At 49.8% G+C, this 19,950-nt stretch overlaps 1 protein-coding gene across 2 annotated transcripts; it reads right to left on the minus strand.

Annotated features, from left to right (window-relative positions):
* Nucleotides 1–4,401: 4,401 nt before the first annotated feature.
* Nucleotides 4,402–18,306, minus strand: HSPB8 (heat shock protein family B (small) member 8). 2 transcript variants are annotated; one of them, XM_068563003.1, is made up of 4 exons: nt 17,913–18,306; nt 17,397–17,776; nt 11,543–11,606; nt 4,402–5,415 (listed from the first exon to the last, which is right to left on the minus strand). In XM_068563003.1, exons 2-4 carry the CDS (start codon nt 17,761–17,763, stop codon nt 5,256–5,258), a joined length of 591 nt encoding a protein of 196 aa, XP_068419104.1. In that variant the 5' UTR covers nt 17,764–17,776; nt 17,913–18,306; the 3' UTR covers nt 4,402–5,255. The 2 variants fall into 2 exon arrangements, with proteins under 2 accessions (XP_068419104.1, XP_068419103.1); XM_068563002.1 differs by having other exon boundaries at nt 17,397–18,306.
* Between the last annotated feature and the right edge of the window lie 1,644 nt (nt 18,307–19,950).

Genomic DNA, 19,950 nt, shown 5'->3' on the forward strand with positions numbered 1-19,950 from the left:
AGGTTGGGGTGGGGTCTCCGGATTGGTCTTCATAAGAGAGGGGTGCTTGCAGGCTATCTCTGTGAGGGGCAGTCCCTCCAAGGTCAGCAAGGCGCCCGGTAGTCAAAGCACCAGAATAAAAAGACATGCTTAATAAAGGCTGAGACACTGGGGGCAGCTTAGAGGCAGTGCTATTTATCAAGTGGTACTGAAGTATTTCAATATTTGGACACCTGGCTCCATCGTACCTGGGCATACAGTTGAATCGGTGCTGAGCCTGAAGAAAGGCACTCAGTAAATATACATCGCGTGGCTGAATTGTATGGGCTGGGCCTGCCGTCTCCTCACCTCCCCACATCTCAGTCCTCCTTGGAGAATGGCCATGGCAGTGCCATTCCACACGGCTGCCCTTCCCTTTTCCTTGGGAGCCACCAGGGAGCCCCCATCTGCTCGTACTTGGAGGACTTGGAGCTGGTGGTCAGGTGGGCTGCTCTCACTGCAGACAGGGTGACTCAGCCAGCTCTCAGCAACCGGAGAGCAGAGCCCACAATAAGCCTTTAGCCTCCCACCCCTTCTGGCAACTCCTGGGCCCAGGGCGTTGGGTAGGAGGGGACCTCCCAGCAGCCCTCCACCCCGCCAGCTCCAGGTGTTCACTCATGGATGAGACGGTACTGATTTTCACATTATGATGCACAACTTGTCAGGTGCAAAGTGGAGGGGGTGGAGGAGAAGCCAGCCACTGATTCCCGGAATTTATTTCAAGACACATTAATTTGTTTCTTTCCTTCAAGGTCAAATCAAGTCATCTCCATATATCACCATTGGCAGTGACTGGCTGGCAGGCAGTTAGGAGGGGGTGGGGGTGGGCTGAGGATAAAACTTTCCAGGGAGTTGGGTCAAGGGAGCAGAGCGTGGAAGCAGGTTCTAGGCGGTCCCTGTCCCAGCACCATCATCAAAGTGAGGGCTCCGGAACAATGTTCCTCTGTCACTTCGTTGGAGATCTCTGGGGAGGGGCCGAGTCATCCGTTTTGATGACAAGGCTTGCGTCTGTAAGCTGGAAGCTCTCAGAACTGAAATTAGCTGGCTTTCTGGGGTCTGAGATCATGTTTTTGGCCTGATTTCCCAAGGAGACCCACACTCACCATTCCTTCCTTCATTCGTCCATTCCATACATATGTATTTCCAGTGGGTGGGCTCTCAGTTCTACCCGCTCAGGTCTCACCATTCAGTGACCCAGAACTGAGGAACGTGGAAATGAAAGCTTTGCTTTTCTCTTTACCTCACCAGGCTCTCAAAGCGGAAAGAAAGGGTAACCCGACACCCAGCACAGTGCCTTGCACTCAGTATGGTATGTGCCCAGTAAATATTTGTTGAACAAATATCAAATGAGTAGGGATTTTCCCCTTTACTTGAATGATTTCTCCTTTCATCCTTAAAAGCAGAGCAGTTGGGATGAGTTTTGGTGTTTGTGATTGTTATTATTATTTATTCTGCTATACAAATGCCCAAGCTGTTACAGGATGTGCTGGGTTGGGATGGGGGTAATGGTGAGGGGGCTCTGGCCAGCTTGCTGGCAGTCTGAGCTGAGATCCTAAAGAATTAGCCAAGGAAGAGGCTGGGGGAGTAAGCACTGGAGAGAGAGAGAGCGCAGTGTATTCAAGTTCTGGGAGCAAGACAGGGCCTGTCTGGTTAGAGGAGCAGAGGGAAGTCAGATGGGGCTGCAGGGCGAAGGGAGGGGGTTAGGGGAGGGCGGAGAGCAGTGACCCAGGGGAAGATCCCATAATGCCTTGCAAGTCTTGCAAAGAAGCTTGGACTCAATCCTTTGAACAACAGAGAACCATCAAAAGGTTTTAAAAAGGACATACCCTTCGCTTTGGCTCCTGTGTTTTCTTGTGCCTGTGAGGCACCTCCCCACCCCAGCCTCGTGTGCTCAAGCCTGACAACCGTGGAGTGGCCCCTCCTCTGATAAGCCAATCCTATCCCCACCCCCCTGCAATGCCCCGATTTGAAAGATCACTTCTCTTCCCACAAGGTGGACGGACTCACTTAAGACACCCTTAACGTTCTGCTTTGCTGAGAGAAAGGCAGAACAGGGTAATAGGTAATAGTAGAGTCAGACTCTAAGCCTGTTGCTTAGCAGGTGGGTGATTTGGGGCCAAGCACTCATCCTTCCATGCATCAGTTTTCTTATCTGTAAAATGGAGATAAGAACCGAACCTTCCTCCTGTAAGCGAGCAGGACCCTATGGGGCCTTCCGGGGACAGACCAACCCCGCTCCCCGCCCCCCCCTCCCCGTCCTCCACCTGCCTCTTGTTCTTAGTAAAACTTTAGCTTCCTAGGCCTTCCCCGAGTTCCAAAGAATAAATTTCATCAGAGAAGCGAGAAAAGACAGAAACAAAGGAAAACGGTCAAGCAGACAAAATAATAATAGTTTAGCCTTTAAACAAAGTCAAGGACCTTTAGTTCCTTCTCAAAGGCTATAGATACTATTCCGAGGCAAATCCTTAGAGCTGTTCGGCAGATACTGAAACCCGCCGCCCCAGGTGGAAGACGTTAACTACATGCTGAGAATAAGCACGCACACCCCGCGAGCCTGTTGGAACCAGAAGGTTGATGATGATGACTCCCAATGAACTCACCACCAACCAATCAGAAGAACGTCCATGAGCCGACCAAACAGCCGGCAACCCTCTTCCTCTCCCTGTCTTCAGAAACCTTTCCCTGAAAGCTGTCAGGGAGTTCAGGCATTTTGAACCCTAGCTGCCTGGACTCCATGCTTGGTGCCCTGCAGTAAACGCTGCACTTTCCTTCACCACACCTGGCGTCAGTAGATTGACTTTACTGCCTGTGGGCCAGGGGACCCAAGTTTGGTTCGGTAACACTCATAGAATTGTAGGGTGATTAAATCTATTAATACATATAAAGCACTCAGCACGGTGTCTGGCACACAGTGAGGATTTAGTGAGGGCCGGGCTTTCTATTATCTGCCTACCCGTGTTGCTGCTCTCTGAGCTCCTCTGGGAAGGAATCGTGGCTAATTGTTTGCTATATGCTTGGCTCCCAGCATGGGACCAAAATAAGTAGGTGCTCGGGAAATAGTCACTGACTCCTGCTGTCATTTCGGGGTTTGGAGGTGCTCTTAAAAAGCAGCTCAGCAACTCCTCATTAACTCGTCCAAAAGCAAACGTCTAGGTTCAAGTTCTACCGTCACCGTGAGACTTACCTGAGCTACTTCCCGTGGACGCAGCCTCTTCATCGTAAAATTGAACATCTACTTCCTGGGCTAACGTGAAGCTTAAATGAGATTGGCTCCAGGGATGGAGCATGTGACCCAGGCCTTACCAATCAAAGCACTGATTTCCTGGGCTTTGCTTAGCTCAGGGATGGTCATGTGACCCAAGCTGGTCCAATAAGAATGACTCCCAGCAGAAGCGATGAGAAGAGTGGCTTTTCTCGCTGGGGACTGGAATGTGGGGATGTGGGGCTGTAGTGATTGCAGCTGTCTTGTGACTACTTGAGAGGACATGGGGACATGGAAGACTAGGAGCAGGGGAGGTGGGAGGCAACAGGGAGACTGGGAATGGAGCTGACACCGCAGGACCAAGAGACAAGCTGAGTTCTATTAACATCATTAGAGACCTGAAAGCAGCGTTTAACCTGGACTTCACAGCTGTGCCCAATAAACACCCCTTTTTGCTTAACTCGGTTTGAGTGGGGTTTCCTAGCACTTAGCACAGAAACAGTTCTAACTGATGCACTCTGGCAGCCTCCTTGCTCCCCACCACCCTACTTTCAGGGTTCTGGGCTCCTGGCAGCATCAGTGTGGGGCATCCATGAATTGTTGATTGCCCCTTTCCTCCTTCCTAACAGAACCTTGTTTTTTCAGGCAGCAATGTTCCTGGCCTCAAAGGACAAATCAATATTGATCTAAGCCCAACACGGCATCCCTTTCCCTTTGCCAGGGATTGGCTGCAGCATACACATGTGACCCAGTTTTGGTCAATGAAATAAAAGAAAGAAATCTGCTGAGAGAGAGCTTCTGGGAAAGATGTTACTGATATAAGAGAAATTCAGACAAAAAGACTTCTTTACCCTTGCCTTCTCTTCCTATACATTGTCATATGAGGTTGAGATGCTTGGAGCTGCTGCAGCCATCTTGCAAACATGAGGACAGAACTTGTAGACTTGTCAGAGATGGCAGAGGAAAATGATAGAAAGACTCTGGGTTCTTGGTGGCATAACAGCTGAAAAAGTAACTCTGAAATCACTCATATCTAAACTTCTTGTAAAGTTAGACAGATATTTATGTCATTTAAGCCACTATGCATTGGGCATTATTATTTGCTGCCACAAGCATCCCTAATTGATGCGGCATATCTAAGTGGTACTGCATTTAGTTCCCATCAGAACGACACACAAGGCTAAGAACATCAGCTCCTTTATTATTATTATTACTTACTTTTATTTTCCCCTAAACAACAGCACAATTCAAATAACAATGACACACATGTCCCACCCATATACACAGTACCACTAGTCTGCCTGCCAGGCAGTCTGGCCTTTGCTTGGTTCCTGGTGGAGCTGTCTGGAGACAGCCCCCTGTGTAAAAATCCCGACTTGGACATAGGAGACACAAGAAAGGGGGGACCTTAGCCAGAGAATAAACTAAGGGGCTTCCAGAGTCCTTGGGGAGTGCCAGCTTGGGGACGTGCTATAAATGTCTGGGTGGAGGGCAGAAGGCACTGTTTGTTTTCATGCAGTTGTTGGATAAATCCCATATGGGGATGTAAGACCTGTCTATAACACTGTGTAAACCAGGTCTGCAGAAACACAGTGGTGTGAGCTACTGGGCTCCGTCAACCAAACCCTGGGGCAGGCATGGACACTGGGAGCCCAGAATGGGAACCTGGGTGATGGGGAGGTCCCCAGAGAAAAGCAACTCTTGCATTAGCTGCAAGGTAAGATACAATGTGAAATGTTATGTCCCCTTTTATTTGTTTTGCAGCTGTAGAATGTGCAACATTTTCATCACGATAGAAAAGGTAAAGAAAGAAAAACTCCCAGCATCTTGGCCTAATGCAGCGGAACACGACCTGCCAATTGCACCATCTTGCGGAAAAACCTACTATTACACTCTCCAGGGAATCTGGTCAATCCACCCTGACCCCCAACATTTCAGTCGCACTAAATCTATGAGTTCAGCTAAAGTAATGTATCCTGGAATCAAAGAAGCCCAGGGGTTGGGGAGGGAACAAGGAAGGGCCAAGACTGGGGTCTCAGGTACAAGTGACTTCCTGGCTGTCTTGGGGAAGCTCGTTGTTGAAACTGCTCTCTCCAAATGGTGAGTAAGGGGGGATCTGGGGGGCTTCGATGATCAGCAGGCCTTCTGGGGAAAGCGAGGCGAATACTGTCACAGGATCCACCTCTGCAGGAAGCCTAGGAGAAACACACGATTCATTTATTATTTTTAATATAGCCAGACATTCTCATTTCATTTGAAAGAAAATATTTTCGATATTGCCTGGTGGGATTATTATTTTGATAATAATCCCAGCAGGCAAGTTCCACTACTATCCCCAATTTATAGATGAGGAGACTGAGATCAGAGAGGTGAACTGATTTGCCCAAGGTCACACAGCCGGCAAGCAGCAGATGGGAATAGAATTGGAATCCTGGTCTCCAAACTCAGAGTAGCTGATCGTGATGCTCCTCTGTCTCCCCAGGCACCAGACTTTTGAAAAAAGGTCCACGGTAGGGAAACCCAGAAGGTTCAATCCCCAAAGATCACCGGTCCACGCTGGCTCTGACTATTGTAAATGCAGGGGTCTTGATGAAAGACCCAGGAAGTAAGGTGAGCCCATTCTGGTCATGGGCAGGACCCTTCCTGGAGGGGTTGGGGAGTTTTTTGCTGTGAACAGCCACCTGTAGCCACATGAACTTCCTCTACCAGGGGGACTCCTGCCAAATTGAGCCACGGAGATTACCAAGGGGCCTGCAGGGAAGGATGGAAGAGAAAGGGAACTTGGGCAGTTGCCAAGCCAAACTTCTGAAGTAGAGACAAGGCCAAGAGTTTGGACCTCCCTCTCTGGGCTGGGGATGGGCTGACTCTGTTTAACCCCTTGCACGCCAACCCACAGAACACCTGGGGCAATATGACAGGGCAGCCATGGTCCACAAGCATGGACTTTGCAGGCGGGCAGACCTGAGTTCAAATTCTGGTTCTTCCTGACTGTGCGACCTTGGGCTAGTGATCTTGCCTCTCTGAATTTATTTCCTTATAGGAAAAGGGGTGTAAAATAGCATCTATCTCTTAGGGTGGTGTGAGAATTATGTAGGATAATGAAAGCAAAGGGCTTAGCACAGTGCCTGGCATACAGGAAGTGCTCAGTCAGCCTCACCTTCTACACCTGTTATTGGAGTCATTGGCTGTACAAGTGAGCATCTTGACAGCTGTGACTTTTTTTTTTTTTAAATGACTACATTATTTATTTTTTGGCTGTGTTGGGTCTTCGTGTCTGTGCGAGGGCTTTCTCTAGTTGCGGCAAGTGGGGGCCACTCTTCATCGCGGTGCGCGGGCCTCTCACTATCGCGGCCTCTCTTGTTGCGGAGCACAGGCTCCAGATGCGCAGGCTCAGTAGCTGTGGCTCACGGGCCCAGTTGCTCCGCGGCATGTGGGATCTTCCCAGACCAGGGCTCGAACTCGTGTCCCCTGCATTGGCAGACAGACTCTCAACGACTGCGCCACCAGGGAAGCCCAGCTGTGACTATTTTAGCACAATCACTGACCCATGAAATGTCAGAGCCCGAAAGGATCTCGACTGTCCAGGACAATGCTCTCATGTTACACACGAGGAAACTGAGGCCCCGAGATGGGAAGAGACTTGTTCAAGGGCTCTCACCAGGTGACCTCTATATTGAAACACGTGGTGGGAGAGCTATTCCTCCTCAATCCTCTTGCAGATCTTTCATTTACATCTAAGGGAAAGTCTCAGCTCTGTATTAACATGCCTTTAACACCTTAGCCTCTATCTCTTTCTATTTTCTCTCTTTTAACAAAGAAAGAGCTAATCTATGACTTAGACCCTCAGGCAGGCAACACTGCCTAGTTAGAATTTAACCACATTTTGCTTTCGTTGTATTTATTTTACAATTGTCTTCTTCAGTGAACGTTTGACTGATGACAACTGAACCTTATCAAAAGCGAGTTGATCGAAAAGAAAAAAAGTCGTGAGCAAATAATAGTATGGGAACGTAAGCATAGAAGGCAAAAAATAGTTGAAGATGGTTTGTGAACCACTCATTTGGTTTCCCCTAACCAAGTAGGAAGGTCATGGGCTTGGAAGGTGGAGAGACCTGTGTTCAAGTCCCAGACCAGCTCATTATTGGCTACGTGACCTTAGCTGAGTCCCATCATCCTCTGAGCCTCAGTTTTCTCATCCACAAGATGAGCTTAATAATTCCTACTCTAGAGCATCCTCTTTTTTTTTTTTTAACATCTTTATTGGAGTATAATTGCTTACAATGGTGTGTTAGTTTCTGCTTTGTAACAAAGTGTATCAGCTATACATATATGTATATCCCCATATCTCCTCCCTCTTGCGTCTCCCTCCCACCCTCCTTATCCCACCCCTCTAGGTGGTCACAAAGCACCAAGCTGATCTCCCTGTGCTATGCGGCTGCTTCCCACTAGCTATCTATTTTACATTTGGTAGTGTATATATGTTAATGCTGCTCTCTCACTTCGTCCCAGCTTACCCTTCCCCCTCCCCATGTCCTTAAGTCCATTCTCTACATCTGAGTCTTTATTCCTGTCCTGCCCCTAGGTTCTTCAGAACCTTTTTTTTTTTTTTTTTTTTAGATTCCATATTATGTGTTAGCATACGGTATTTGTTTTTCTCTTTCTGACTTACTTCACTCTGTATGACAGACTCTAGGTCCACCCACCTCACTACAAATAACTCAATTTTGCTTCTTTTTATGGCTGAGTCATTTTCCATTGTATATATGTGCCACATCTTCTTTATCCATTCATCTGTCGATGGACACTTAGGTTGCTTCCATGTCCTGGCTATTGTAAATAGAGCTGCAATGAACACTGTGGTGCATGACTCTTTCTGAATTATGGTTTTCTCAGGGTATATGCCCAGTAGTGAGATTGCTGGGTCATATGGTAGTTCTATTTTTAGTTTTTGAAGGAACCTCCATACTGTTCTCCACAGTGGCTGTATCAATTTACATTCCCACCAACAGTGCAAGAGGGTTCCCTTTTCTCCACACCCTCTCCAGCATTTATTGTTCGTAGATTTTTTGGTGATGGCCATTCTGACAGGTGTGAGGTGATACCTCATTGTAGTTTTGATTTGCATTTCTCTAATGATTAGTGATGTTGAGCATTCTTTCATGTGTTTGTTGGCAATCTGTATATCTTCTTTGGAGAAATGTCTATTCAGGTCTCTGCCCATTTTTGGATTGGGTTGTTTTTTTTTTTTGATGTTGAGCTGCATGAGCTGCCTATAAATTTTGGAGATTAATCCTTTGTCAGTTGCTTCATTTGCAAATATTTTCTCCCATTCTGAGGGTTATCTTTTCATCTTGTTTATGGTTATAGCATCCTTTTAAAGATGAAACAAAATTAAAACTCTACATCTTTTAACATGACTCCTGACACACCACCGGGGTCACTAAATGGCAGATCAGACAGACACCAGGGAAGATGTGGAGCAAAGACACTCAAGTCTGCTTTGGTTCTGGACATCCTCCATTGATGACTTCCTGCATCCCCTGGCCTCTCACTCCAGTTGGGTGTGGAAAAGCCCCCATCTCCAGACTTTGCCCTGCACCCAACCTGACTGGCAAATTCCAAGACCCCTCCCTCCCTCCCTCATCCAGTCAAAACGGGGTCTTTCACGTGGGGATGGATGTGCTGAGAAGAATTCGTAGCCATGGCTGAGGCAAACGGCTGGCGCATCCGGTCTGGGAGGATATCTCCAAGGAAGGATCTCAGCCTGGCTGAAGGAGCTTCCCTGTCCTCTAGTGACTGGAGCTTTTCCTGGGAGAGGCAACGAGACCTCTGAGACGGGGCTAGAGCCATCCCAAACCCCAGTCCCACTGCTTGGTGTCTGGAATCTGGGCAGAGCCAGGAGGTCCCAGGAGGTCCCAGGACTCCCAGCTGCTCTTGTGTGATTCCAGCCTTGTGGAATCTTTAATAATTTTAATTCCCATGGGCTGGGCACTGAGTCTGTACCCATCCTCTCATTCCCCATCCTGAGGGAAGGAGGGATACAGGAACAGAAGTTCAGAGCAGTTCAGCATTCTGCTGCAAGTCACCCACACAGTCATGGAGCTGGGACTCCCTACACTCAGAGGCGAGGTTCAAAAATATTTAACAGCTGGCACAGCTGGACCAACCAGAATGGATGGATCCATGCCGAAGTGATGGAGGAGGGTCCTGGGGGCCCTTTAGTCGCTGGAATGCGGGGAGGCTTGGAGGGCCCAAGGACAGGGTCGGGACGGCTCGTTGACTAAGGGGAGCCTCTGGGGGGCTTCTGGCCATGTTAGTCCAGCGTCCTAACAACCAGCCCAGCTCAGCTTGCTGAGCCTCCAGCAGCTTTAGGCAGTTCTATCTGGTCAAGTAACTCCCAGCAAGCTGTCTTCCCGGAGGCCTCGGAGATGGTGAGATCCATGGAAATGGCTGTCTTTTAGAGATGATGAATTTGCTGACTTCTTTCCGGCTCAGTCCCTTTCACAGCTTTGCCCTGTCTGTGACTCCATCCTGAGACCTTATTTCAGTCTCTTAAAAGAAACATCAGGGCTTCCCTGGTGGCGCAGTGGTTAAGAATCTGCCTGCCAATGCAGGGGACACGGGTTCGACCTCTGATCCGGGAAGATCCCACATGCCATGGAGCAACTAAGCCCGTCCACCACAACAACTGAGCCTGCGCTCTAGAACCCATGAGCCGCAACTATGGAAGCCTGCGAGCCACAACTACTGGAGCCTGCGCGCCTAGAGCCCGTGCTCCGCAACAAGAGAAGCCACTGCAGTGAGAAGCCCGCGCACCACAATGAAGAGTAGCCCCGCTCGCCGCAACTAGAGAAAGTCCGCACGCAGCAACGAAGACCCAATGCAGTCAAAAATAATAAATAAATTAAATAATTTATTAAAAACAAAAAAAGAAAGAAAGAAATATCAGCTCCCTCCCTCCCTCTCTCCCCCATCAGCAATGTTTGTTCCTGCTGGCTGCGGTACGAGGGAAAGGTGTGGGTCTTGGGGATGGCAGGCGAGCCAGGGAGCGCGGAGAAGAACAGTTTGGCGTTTGCCCTATCAGGAAGTGGCTGCAGCCTTTTAAGTACTCCAGAGGCGCCCGGTGGGTTAGGAATGGGCACATGGCAGGAGAGACAGGACTACAGAATCCTAAAGCTGAAAGCAGCCTCAGAACTTGGCTTGTGCAATCTCTCCAGACACAGGATATCTTTGCCAGGGCGAAGGGAGGAGTTAAGATTCAGTAACAATAACAATAATAGTAACAACAAACCACCACTTATTGGGACCTGCTGTGTGCCCATCACAGTGCAGTGATCTCATTTCCTTTTCAGCTGGTAACTCGGCAAGGCTGGAATCAGCATCCATCCGTTTTACAGGTGAGGAAAGGGCATTCCTCGCTCAAGGAATGAACACGGTGAACTCAGAGTTCAAAGGTCTGTTTGGGCTGTTCTAAATGCTAATTTTAAGGACCTTGGGTATGTCCTTTCACTTCTGGGAGATTTAGTTTCCCCATGATACAAGGAGGGTAATGTCTCTTTTCCCCACTGCATACCTTTGCTGCAAAGGTGAAATGGGACTGGGAAAAGACTTTGGAGCCAGCAGTGCACACAGTGGAAGGATGCTGATCAGGGGGGAGGTGAGTCTCTTCTCGCTACAGTTGTTGCCATCAGGGCCTCAGTGTGGCTTTGACTCATTGGCTCAGCCTGCTGGTCTTCCTGCTGCTTGCATAATCCCCCGGCCTCAGCCCTTCTCACTCCCCTCAGCAAAACTGCCCTTTCCTTTGTCCCAATCTCTCAGCCTGAAAGCCCCTCTAGGTGGTGAGTAGTGATGACAGCAGGACAGCTTCCAGCCTAATTCATATGGCTGCTCTAGGGGAGGCGCGCGTTCTGGCCACGGGAGACTTAGAGCAAGCAGCCTTCGAAAGATTCTGTTTGGGAATTTGGGGCATCATATCACATGGGTGGGTGAGTGCCCCGATTTTCGTGGAACTGTAGACAAGTCATTTTGCCTTTCCTATTCTTGGATTCTTCATCTACAAAATGAGATTGTTAATCCCACCCCACGGGGCACTGAGCAGATGAGTTGGCACAATCTACGCGCCCCCCTTTCTGGGAACCTATTGCACGTTTGCTGTGATACCTTCTCCCCTTTAGGTGCAAGGGTTCAATTCCCTGCCCCGGGGGCAGGGGGGTGTATCTTGAAGTAGAGATGCCCAAGAGGGAGAGACCCCAGATCTCAGGTCCCAGGCATCCCCACTTCCACTCCAATCCTACCCTGAAATCCAACTGCCAGGTTACTTACTGGATTTTCTTTGTGAAGTTCTTGGAAACAATGCCACCTTCTTGCTGCTTCTCTTCATGTTTACCTGGAAGGGAGAAGAAAGCCATGTGTCAGCGGCTATGTCCCTCGGGCATCATTCAGGACTCAGGCTCAGATGTAAAACCTGCCCCGGCCTCGCTGTGTGGCTCAGGGCTTGGTCTAGAGGCTCCAGTTGTCTGAGCCTCTGGTCCCTCATCTGCTAAGTGGACCCACTTGATACCACCTCCCAGGCTGTCGTGAAGATGCAGTAAGACAACAGGCAGGTCAGGAGGCCTTGACCGTGGTTTGTAGATGATTATGCGTTAGACTTAGGAAATCACAGAGTCTATCTCCTGTCTTCTAAGATGTGGCACGGCATCTTCGAAGCCTTGCGTCTCACCCTTCTCTCCTAACAAGCCAGGAGACCCCTGAGGCCAACATCCCAGAATGGGTGAGAGGAAAAAAGTGGGGCTAGTTTGCCACCCAGCTGGCTTTATAATGCACAGAGCCCTTTCCCAGCTCTGAGGATGGGCCTCTTTCTCCCTCAGTTACCGATGTGAAAACTGAGGCCCAGGGATGGGTCTAAGGGCACCCAGCAAGTGCATGGCAGCCCCAGTCTCACAACCAACTCCTGGAATCGAAGCCGAGGGCTGGGGTCCGATGCCCCTCTGCCTGTTCCCGCTTCTAGTTAGTTATTTGGGCCCCATTATCTGTACTGAGTCCTGAAAGAACTGCCTGGAAATAATGCTTCAATCTGCTAAAAAAAAACAACACCCCAAGGGGGCTTTCCCTGAGAAATGACACATTAGTCGCCACGGATGTGAAATTCCACCCACCCCTCCTCCTCCAGGCTGGCAGGCGAGGGCTTTTTTTTCTTTCCTTAGGAAGGAAAAATATGAAATTACAAGAAGGCTTAGGCGCAAACTGGCTGTCGTCTGCAATTTATGTAACAAATTCTGAGCCCATTGGCCCATCCCCACTTTTTTTTTTTTTTTAAATGGGGAGAGTATCTCTAATTTCTCTTTAAACAAATCGGATTAGCACCTGGCAGAGCCATTAGGCTGCTATTATTACTCGTTCCTCACTTGTGGCGCCACATTCCAGGGCCAAGAACCCTCATTTACCCATGGACATCCTTCTGAGGGGCTTTGGAATCTAGACTGTAAATAACCTTGTGTAGTATGGTGTCTTACTGCAGTCAAGATTTTAAGCTGATAATTTATAGGTGATTACATTATTCATTACCTTTTTATTATTCATTATTCCTTTATTAATAACTTTTTTTCTGATTACAAGATAACGCATGTGTATGTTTGAAAATGTAGAAAAGAAAGAAAAAAAAATCAAAACCCTCCATAATTCCATCACCCCAAGGAAACCACATTTCTGTATATGTTCCAGACTTTTCTATGTTACTTAGAAATGCATACATGTTATATAGTATAGATGTATATCACCCATTTTATCAAATGAGATCATATTGTATGTTACACCTGAAACTTGTTTTTCTCTCTTACTGACGCGTTATAATTATTTTTCCATATTATAGCAAATATTCACTGCCAACCTGACTTTTAATGGCTGCAGGGAGATATAAGTTCATTTAGCCAATCCCCGGCTTTGGGGCACTGAGAGGGTTTCTGACATCAGAAAGAACCTCACTGTACTGAACATTCTTGTAGCTAGATCTTCACACCCTGCCTCATGACTTCCTAGGATAAATTCCAAGTTCTAGAATTTCGAAGGCTTGCTCTATATGTTGCTAAGTTTCCCTTAGGAAAGGCTGCATGAACGTAGTCTCCCACCAGCTGGGCGGAAAGGGGTACATTTACAGGAATTCGTTTTTCAGCAGGAGTGTCTGCCTAACCAGGACATACTATTCTGCCAACGTGCTGCCTCTTGAAGCTCAGAGAGTTTATTCTGACCTGCCAAGTCCGTGACCACCAGCTGACCAGCTCTGATACAGGCCTGTGGCCAAAGGAACACTGTCTGTCCCCTGGTCCCCTTCCCAAAGCCTGGGCCTCCGGATACCTGCTTCCCCTGGGGACAGGCCAGTGCCTCTGACTCAGCCCTTTTGCACACTTGGTGTCCTGGCAATAATAAATGATAATGATGGTGATGGTCAGAATAATAATAGCAAACTCTTACATTGCGGCGCTTCCTTGGTGTCCGCCAGTGTTCTAAGCACCTTACCGATATCAACTGTTCATTTTTCACAGAAACCTTAGAAAGCAGGTACTTTTATTATTACCATTTTGTGGATGGGGAAATGGAAGTTCAGAGAGGTTAAGTGATGTGCCCCAGGTCACACAGCTTGGAAGTGCTGGAGCAAAGACTCCAAGGCAGGGATGTGGGTTGGGGATTGGAGTCCCTGCTCTGACATTTCCCAGCACATCTCTCTTCTTCTCTACAATGGCGATGACAACAACTTCCTAGGAGCCGATGAGTCACAGAATTGCTTTGAAAGTTGTAAAAATACCATGTGAAGGTGAATGCTTGTGGTTTATTTTGATACTGGGGGAAAAAAACTGATCCTCAGAAGCTAAACCTCTCCGTCCATGCTCTGAAAATAGGTACTGGGGTTGTGGGGGAGGATCTCTAAGCAAAGGCAGCTCCGTAAAGGGGGGCTTGGGGGAGGGGGTTAAGCTGGGTGAAAGAGGGTTTTGCTAGGAGGCCCCTGCTGAAGCTTAATTTGCATGTTATTTGGATATCTATTTACTGGGGCAGTTTAAGGATTATGACTGATTTTTAATTTCTTATTTTGCTTTCTTGTCTACATTTTCTACCATGGAAATATTTTATGTTGGTAAACAAAAAAGCAATTATTATGAAAAAAACAAAAAAAACGAACCCATCTGGAGGCCAGGGGAAGCTAGAGGTCCCTCACAGCCACCGAGAAATGTAGGTGCCAAGAAGCTGCATCAGCACTTCGGGGAAAGCCATTGGCCCAGCTGAAGAAAGAAGGTGCTGTTTCCAGGGGAGGCAGAGGCCCTGGGATTAAGGAGAGGGGGTGGAATAAAGCCTCTGGCTTTCCAGTCCCTTCCTCGGCCAGGGCCTGGGCCAGCGGCCCAAGAAGAGAACATTTCTTGGCTGGTGGCTGCAGGGTGGGGGAGGGGTATATGTGAGGCATGATGGAAACCATCTAGTCCAGCATTTTCCAAACACTTCCCTGGGCCTAGACACTCATATGTGGTCAGATAAGACAGGGCTACCTCTCAGAGATTCATAAACGCCATTAGCAAATTCAAGGCTCTGATAAGTCCTGCAGTGAGGAAACCTGCATTTATCAGATGCCCAGTGATATCTTAAAACACACCATTTGGCAAATACTGACCTAGTCCAACTCCTCATAAGACCAAGGGTAAAGCTGAGGCCCAAGAGGTGGTAGGATTTGTCCCAGGCCACTCAATTAGAAGCAGATCCAGCCATCCTGACTCGGAACTATCTAAGCAGGCCTGGCTTTGAATTTCAGACCTTGCCATGGAGAAGCAGGTGATCTCAGGTGACTTAGTCTCTCTGGGCCTCAGTTTCCTCATCTGTAAAATGGGTGCAACAAACCTACGCATATTTCCTTGGAAGTCCATGTGAGGAACCGGTGAACCAACATATGGCTGCGTTTAGCACAGTGCCCTACACAAACAGCTTGAGGAAGAATGGGTGTGTCATTAAGTGAGGTAGGATGGGAGACTGATCTGACTTCCCACGTCCCTTGAAAGTTGCTTTTTAAACGGAGCCCCTGATAATCGATTTGATTTTTTAAATCCCTGTTATAAAAACCTCTGGATGTATTCTTGGGGGATTTGGATTCTGTCAAGCCGACGTTGCTAAGTGCACATCTGTGAGGCATTTTCAACCTGAAAACGCTTTGTCTGTCTTTGTCTTATTTAAGCCCCCAATGACCCCATTTTACAGATGTGGAAGCTGAGGCTCTGTGACCCACTCAAAGCCTCTGGGTTAGTAAGGTACTCAGCTGCGATCTCAGCCTGGAGCTGCCAGACCCCACCTAGAAAGGAGGATGGAGGAAAAAGCTCTCCAGGCTGGACAGAGTTCTCCTGGAGAGGCCACAGGGCATGGGACACCCTCCACCCTGGGGTGGAAGCCTCTGGAACCCTAATTAAAACAAAGACAGGAGAAGCAGTGATAATAATCACCTTGTTTGCAGAGTGCCAGGCAGACACTAGTATTAGCTCCATTTTACAGACAGTCTGCATTTATTATCATGGATTGTCTGCACATATTTAATCTTCCCTACAGCCTTGCAAGATGGATATTATTATGATCTCCACTCTTCAGATGGGGAAGCCGAGGCTCAGAGCAGTGAAAAGACTTTCTTGTCCATATCCATTCAGAGATTGAACAGCGGTGGTGGGATTTGAACCCGGGTCTCAAAGAACATCTAGCATTTATGTATGTATGTATGTATGTATGTATGTATGTATGTATGTATGTATGTTTTGGGGCCTTAGCGTTCTAGTAACATCAAAACAATGCCGATCCCTTGTGTTCTAGGCACTAAGTACACACTTTACGTGCGTCATCTAAGACAAAAATCCTTAGGCCGTGTAGCCATTTGAACCCCAATTTCCACATAAGGAAACAAAGCCCAGAGAAATGGTTTCAGGCATCTGGCGCCCTGGCCATCTCCCTCCACCCACATAAGGCCCCAGAATGCCGCCTGGCCCACCACACGCTCCGGAGCCTCTGATGTTTATAATTCTGCCCTGGGAGGCTTTGAAACTCCCCCTGAAGGCTGCTCTGCTGGGGCTAGTACCTACCCAGCCTGTTTGCAATGGCTTTTATTGATTTTCCAGCCAGTAGAGCCTGCCAGGAACATGCTTTTTAATAGAACATTAATTGGGAGGGAAGGGACAGAGAGCTTTTCCCCTGCTGCCCTGCTTCGCAGGGACTGAGCGTCCATTTCCTCTTTCCTCTTCCCCAAAACGTTCCCTCTCCCAGGCTGGGATGTGGGCAGGCCCCGACTCGGCCTGCTGCTAACTCACGGCGTGACCTTGGACGAGTGCCCACCTGGGCCTTAGCCTCCTCAGCTGCAAAATGGGACTAGCCACCTCTGCTTCTCAGGGCTGGAGTGAGGATTATTTGAGAGCAGGAATATAAAAGCTGTAGCCCTTGGCACCTGGTAGGTGCTCAACAAATTGTCAATTTGCTTCTGGCCTCCCAATTCCCAGACAGCCGGGGGTGGAATCCTTGGTGGTCCTGGGTGGGTTGCTTTAACCTCTCTGTGCCTCAGTTTCCTCATCTGTAAAAAAGAGGAGACAGGCCCTGCCCCTTCTGCTTGTGTTCATTGAGATGCCACAGGTAAAGCTCTGAGCACGGTGCCTCGCAGACCGTAAGCGCTCAACCAGGGTTACCACGTCGTAGCCTTATAATGACAATTATGCCTCAGTGTCCTCATCTGGGACAAGGGAAGGTGTTTCTCTTGAAACCTGAGCTAGTTACTGACACTATCATTACACAGCATCAAACACCCCCTTCTGGACTGTGTCGTGATGCTTGGGTGCGTGAACCTCACTTCTTCTTTGGCTTTTTACTCCTATATCTGTTAAACTTATTCTTTATATTAAATTCTCTCTGTTAGGACAGACATGCAACGTGGTTTCTATTCCCCTGCCTGTTGGCTGGCTGATGCAGCACCCAAAGGCCCCAGCAGCTGAGTCAGGTTAAAAATCCCCCTAGGAACTGGAAGAGGAGAGCTTTTCTGCAAAGAGAACTTTTACGGGCTGCATTCCGGAGCCCTGAAGTCACCTGTGTCATACGACCACAGCGTCCCCTCCAAAGGAGCGTTCTCTTGGCTCTGCCGGGTCTGAGGTCTACACCCCCTCCCCTGCCCCCCACTCACCAGACACCTCCACGTATCCGTCCTTGGTCTTTACCATCAGCTCCTCCGGCTTAAAGCTGTGCACGTTGACACACACTTTCCAGGGCTCCCCGGGGAAGGGGGGTGGGCTCCTGCCCTCGGCAGGCACCCCAAATCTGGCCACAGCAGAGGGCCCCCGGGGCACCATGCCCGACCTCAGGGTCCCCGGCCAGGCGGAGGAGAGTCGAGGCAGGGCCCAGTCGGGCCAAGAGGCAGTCAAGTCGTCGGGGAAGGGGTCCATGCCGAAGCCATCATCCAGCAGGCGGGAGGACAGGGATGAGTCCCGGAAGGGGTCCCGGCGCCGGCGGCTCGTGTAATGGCAGGGGAAGGGCATCTGACCATCAGCCATGGCGGCCGCTGAGCTGGAGGGGAAACAGAGGCTCAGAGAGAGGGAGCCACCTGCCCAAGGTCACACAGCAAGGTGATGTGGGTGCACTGGCCTTCCAAGCTTATTCTTCAGCTTTGGAAAATGCCACTGCCAAGGACGGAGGCACACACCAGGTTGGGGTTCCAGCCCCGCGAGACTCTCCAGCCACCGAAGGCGACCCTTGGCTGGTGCAGCAGAATTCTCAAGGTCCCCTCTCCACACAGCCTCACCGGAGATCAGCCAGCCACCGTCCGCCCAGGCCGTCCAGGCTCTCAGCCAGAGCCGCTGAGTGGAGCGGAGAGCTTAATAAGCTGGCCGCAGGTCTAGAAACTTCTTGCTTCTCCTGGGCTGGGTGCCTTCTATTTATTTCTGCTTGGGGCTGGAGGCGGGTTCTGCAAGCACCTCCTGTCACAGGAGTATTCAGAGATGATGAACCAGCCCCAGAGAATCCGCGGAGGGGACAGCTGGGCTCCCGGGGGGCTGGGAGGGGCCTTCGCGGCCAAGTTCTGCCAGCCTCTCCGGACTCTCCTCCCCCAGCTCGGCTGGGCTCAGCTCCGCCCTCCCTCCCGCTCCCTTCCCCCCCCCCTGAGAGCCTGCCCGCCCCTAGCGGGGCACTAAGGCCTGGCTATTAATAACCCTCGCCTGGCTGAGGGCTCAGATCACCCTCCTGAAATACCCTCTCCAGAGCCTGCAGCATCCTGCCTCCCCACTGGGGACCCGCGGAAGGCGAGGAGAGAGACGGCAGCCAGCGGATTGGAAGGCAGGTGACCCTGGGTTGCAATGCCCCCTTCCAAGCCTCCAGCATCCTCAAGCTCTCAGAGCTTGCCTTCTGCGCCTTCTGAGGGGCGTAACATTCTTCCCCAGGTGGCTCTGAGCTGTCAGCTTTCCCACCTGTGAAATGGATGTAATAGTAGCCTCCTCAGGGATGTATCATAAGTCATCCTCCTTAAGCATTTAGCAAACCATCACTTCTATATTTTCAATGCTGATTCTCAATTACATAACGCTTGCTACATGCCAGGCCCTGTTGCAAATGCTTCACAAACATTAGCTTTGCTTCATCCTCACCAACAATCCCGTGAGGTGAGAGTAGTGCGATGATCCCCATTCTACAGATGAGGAAACTGTCATAGGAAGGGTTATCCAATGGTAGCTTCTATTATGATGATGACAGTTAATAATGATAATTATCCAAAGGTGCTCTATTCAGGCAGAGTGTCTGGTCTGGAATTCCAAGCCCGGAGAGGACCTGTTTTCTAGACTTCCCTGCCCCTCCCAGGTAGCTCAGAGAATGAGTCTGTAAATTGTCCTTTAACCTAAAGGCCCCTCGAGCTTGGGTTCATCTTTCATCTGTCCCCAGCAGGTGTGCAGTTTGGGGCACGCTATGCTCCCTCTATGGGCTTAGGGTTGGGACCCTGCCTTCCTCGTGGGCTGGGGTGGTTTGGGGGGGTGTTTTAAGGAATTCAGTGAGTCATCGGTTGAGATATCGGTTTGGTATTAAGCAGGGCGCACATGAGGCAGTTTGCTAAAAATAATAGTATGGAAGGTGGCAACACCACCATCGTTTACTGTTTCCTGCACACCTGCGACGCGGTGAGCAGTTGCTGACCTTATCGCCCTGAACCCTCACAACAGCAGTGTGGCGTTGCCACCATGCCCATCCTGCAGGTGAGGAAACAGGCGCAGAGCGTGGCCTGTGCACACCGCTGGGGGGCGGCAGGGCCTGGGTGGGAACCTGCAAGTCTGGGCTGAGCTGACAGACCCAGACCCCGCTGCCTTCTCCTGGGGCCGAGAGGGGAAGATGGAGGCGCCCCCATCCCAAGTGACTGGGGTGAGATCATCGTGCTGGAAGCTTCAGGCTGACGTCACGTTGGGCACCGAGGCCTCAGCTCTCTCTGTAATTACAGTGGGGCGAAGGCTGGCTGGGTGTGGAGCCAGGAATGGGGAGAATCGCTGCATGACACACAGAAGAAAGCTGGCCCTGCCTGCGACCTGGGCAGGGGCTGGAGAGGTTTCCGAGCAGGGGTGGGGGTGGGTGGCTCCTCCCGAGGGAGTGAGTTTGTGTGTGGACTGGAGTGGGTGTAGTGTTGTGTGTTTGTTTCCCGCGTGGGTGGGGCAGTGTTCGCCTTCCTAAGGGCGAGTCTGCGGGTGGGTGTGTTCTAGAAGATG

The sequence above is a fragment of the Eschrichtius robustus genome, chromosome 14 (assembly GCF_028021215.1).
Source record: "Eschrichtius robustus isolate mEscRob2 chromosome 14, mEscRob2.pri, whole genome shotgun sequence".
NCBI classification, from domain to species: domain Eukaryota; kingdom Metazoa; phylum Chordata; class Mammalia; order Artiodactyla; family Eschrichtiidae; genus Eschrichtius; species Eschrichtius robustus.

Coding starts and splice junctions, on each gene's coding strand:
- HSPB8 (XM_068563003.1), bottom strand. CDS start 17,763: ATGGCTGATGGTCAGATGCCCTTCCCCTGCCATTACACGAGCCGCCGG. Junction 11,607..17,396: donor CGGATACGTGGAGGTGTCTG/GTGAGTGGGGGG, acceptor TCTCCCTTCCAG/GTAAACATGAAGAGAAGCAG. Junction 5,416..11,542: donor AACTTCACAAAGAAAATCCA/GTAAGTAACCTG, acceptor TGTTTCTCCTAG/GCTTCCTGCAGAGGTGGATC.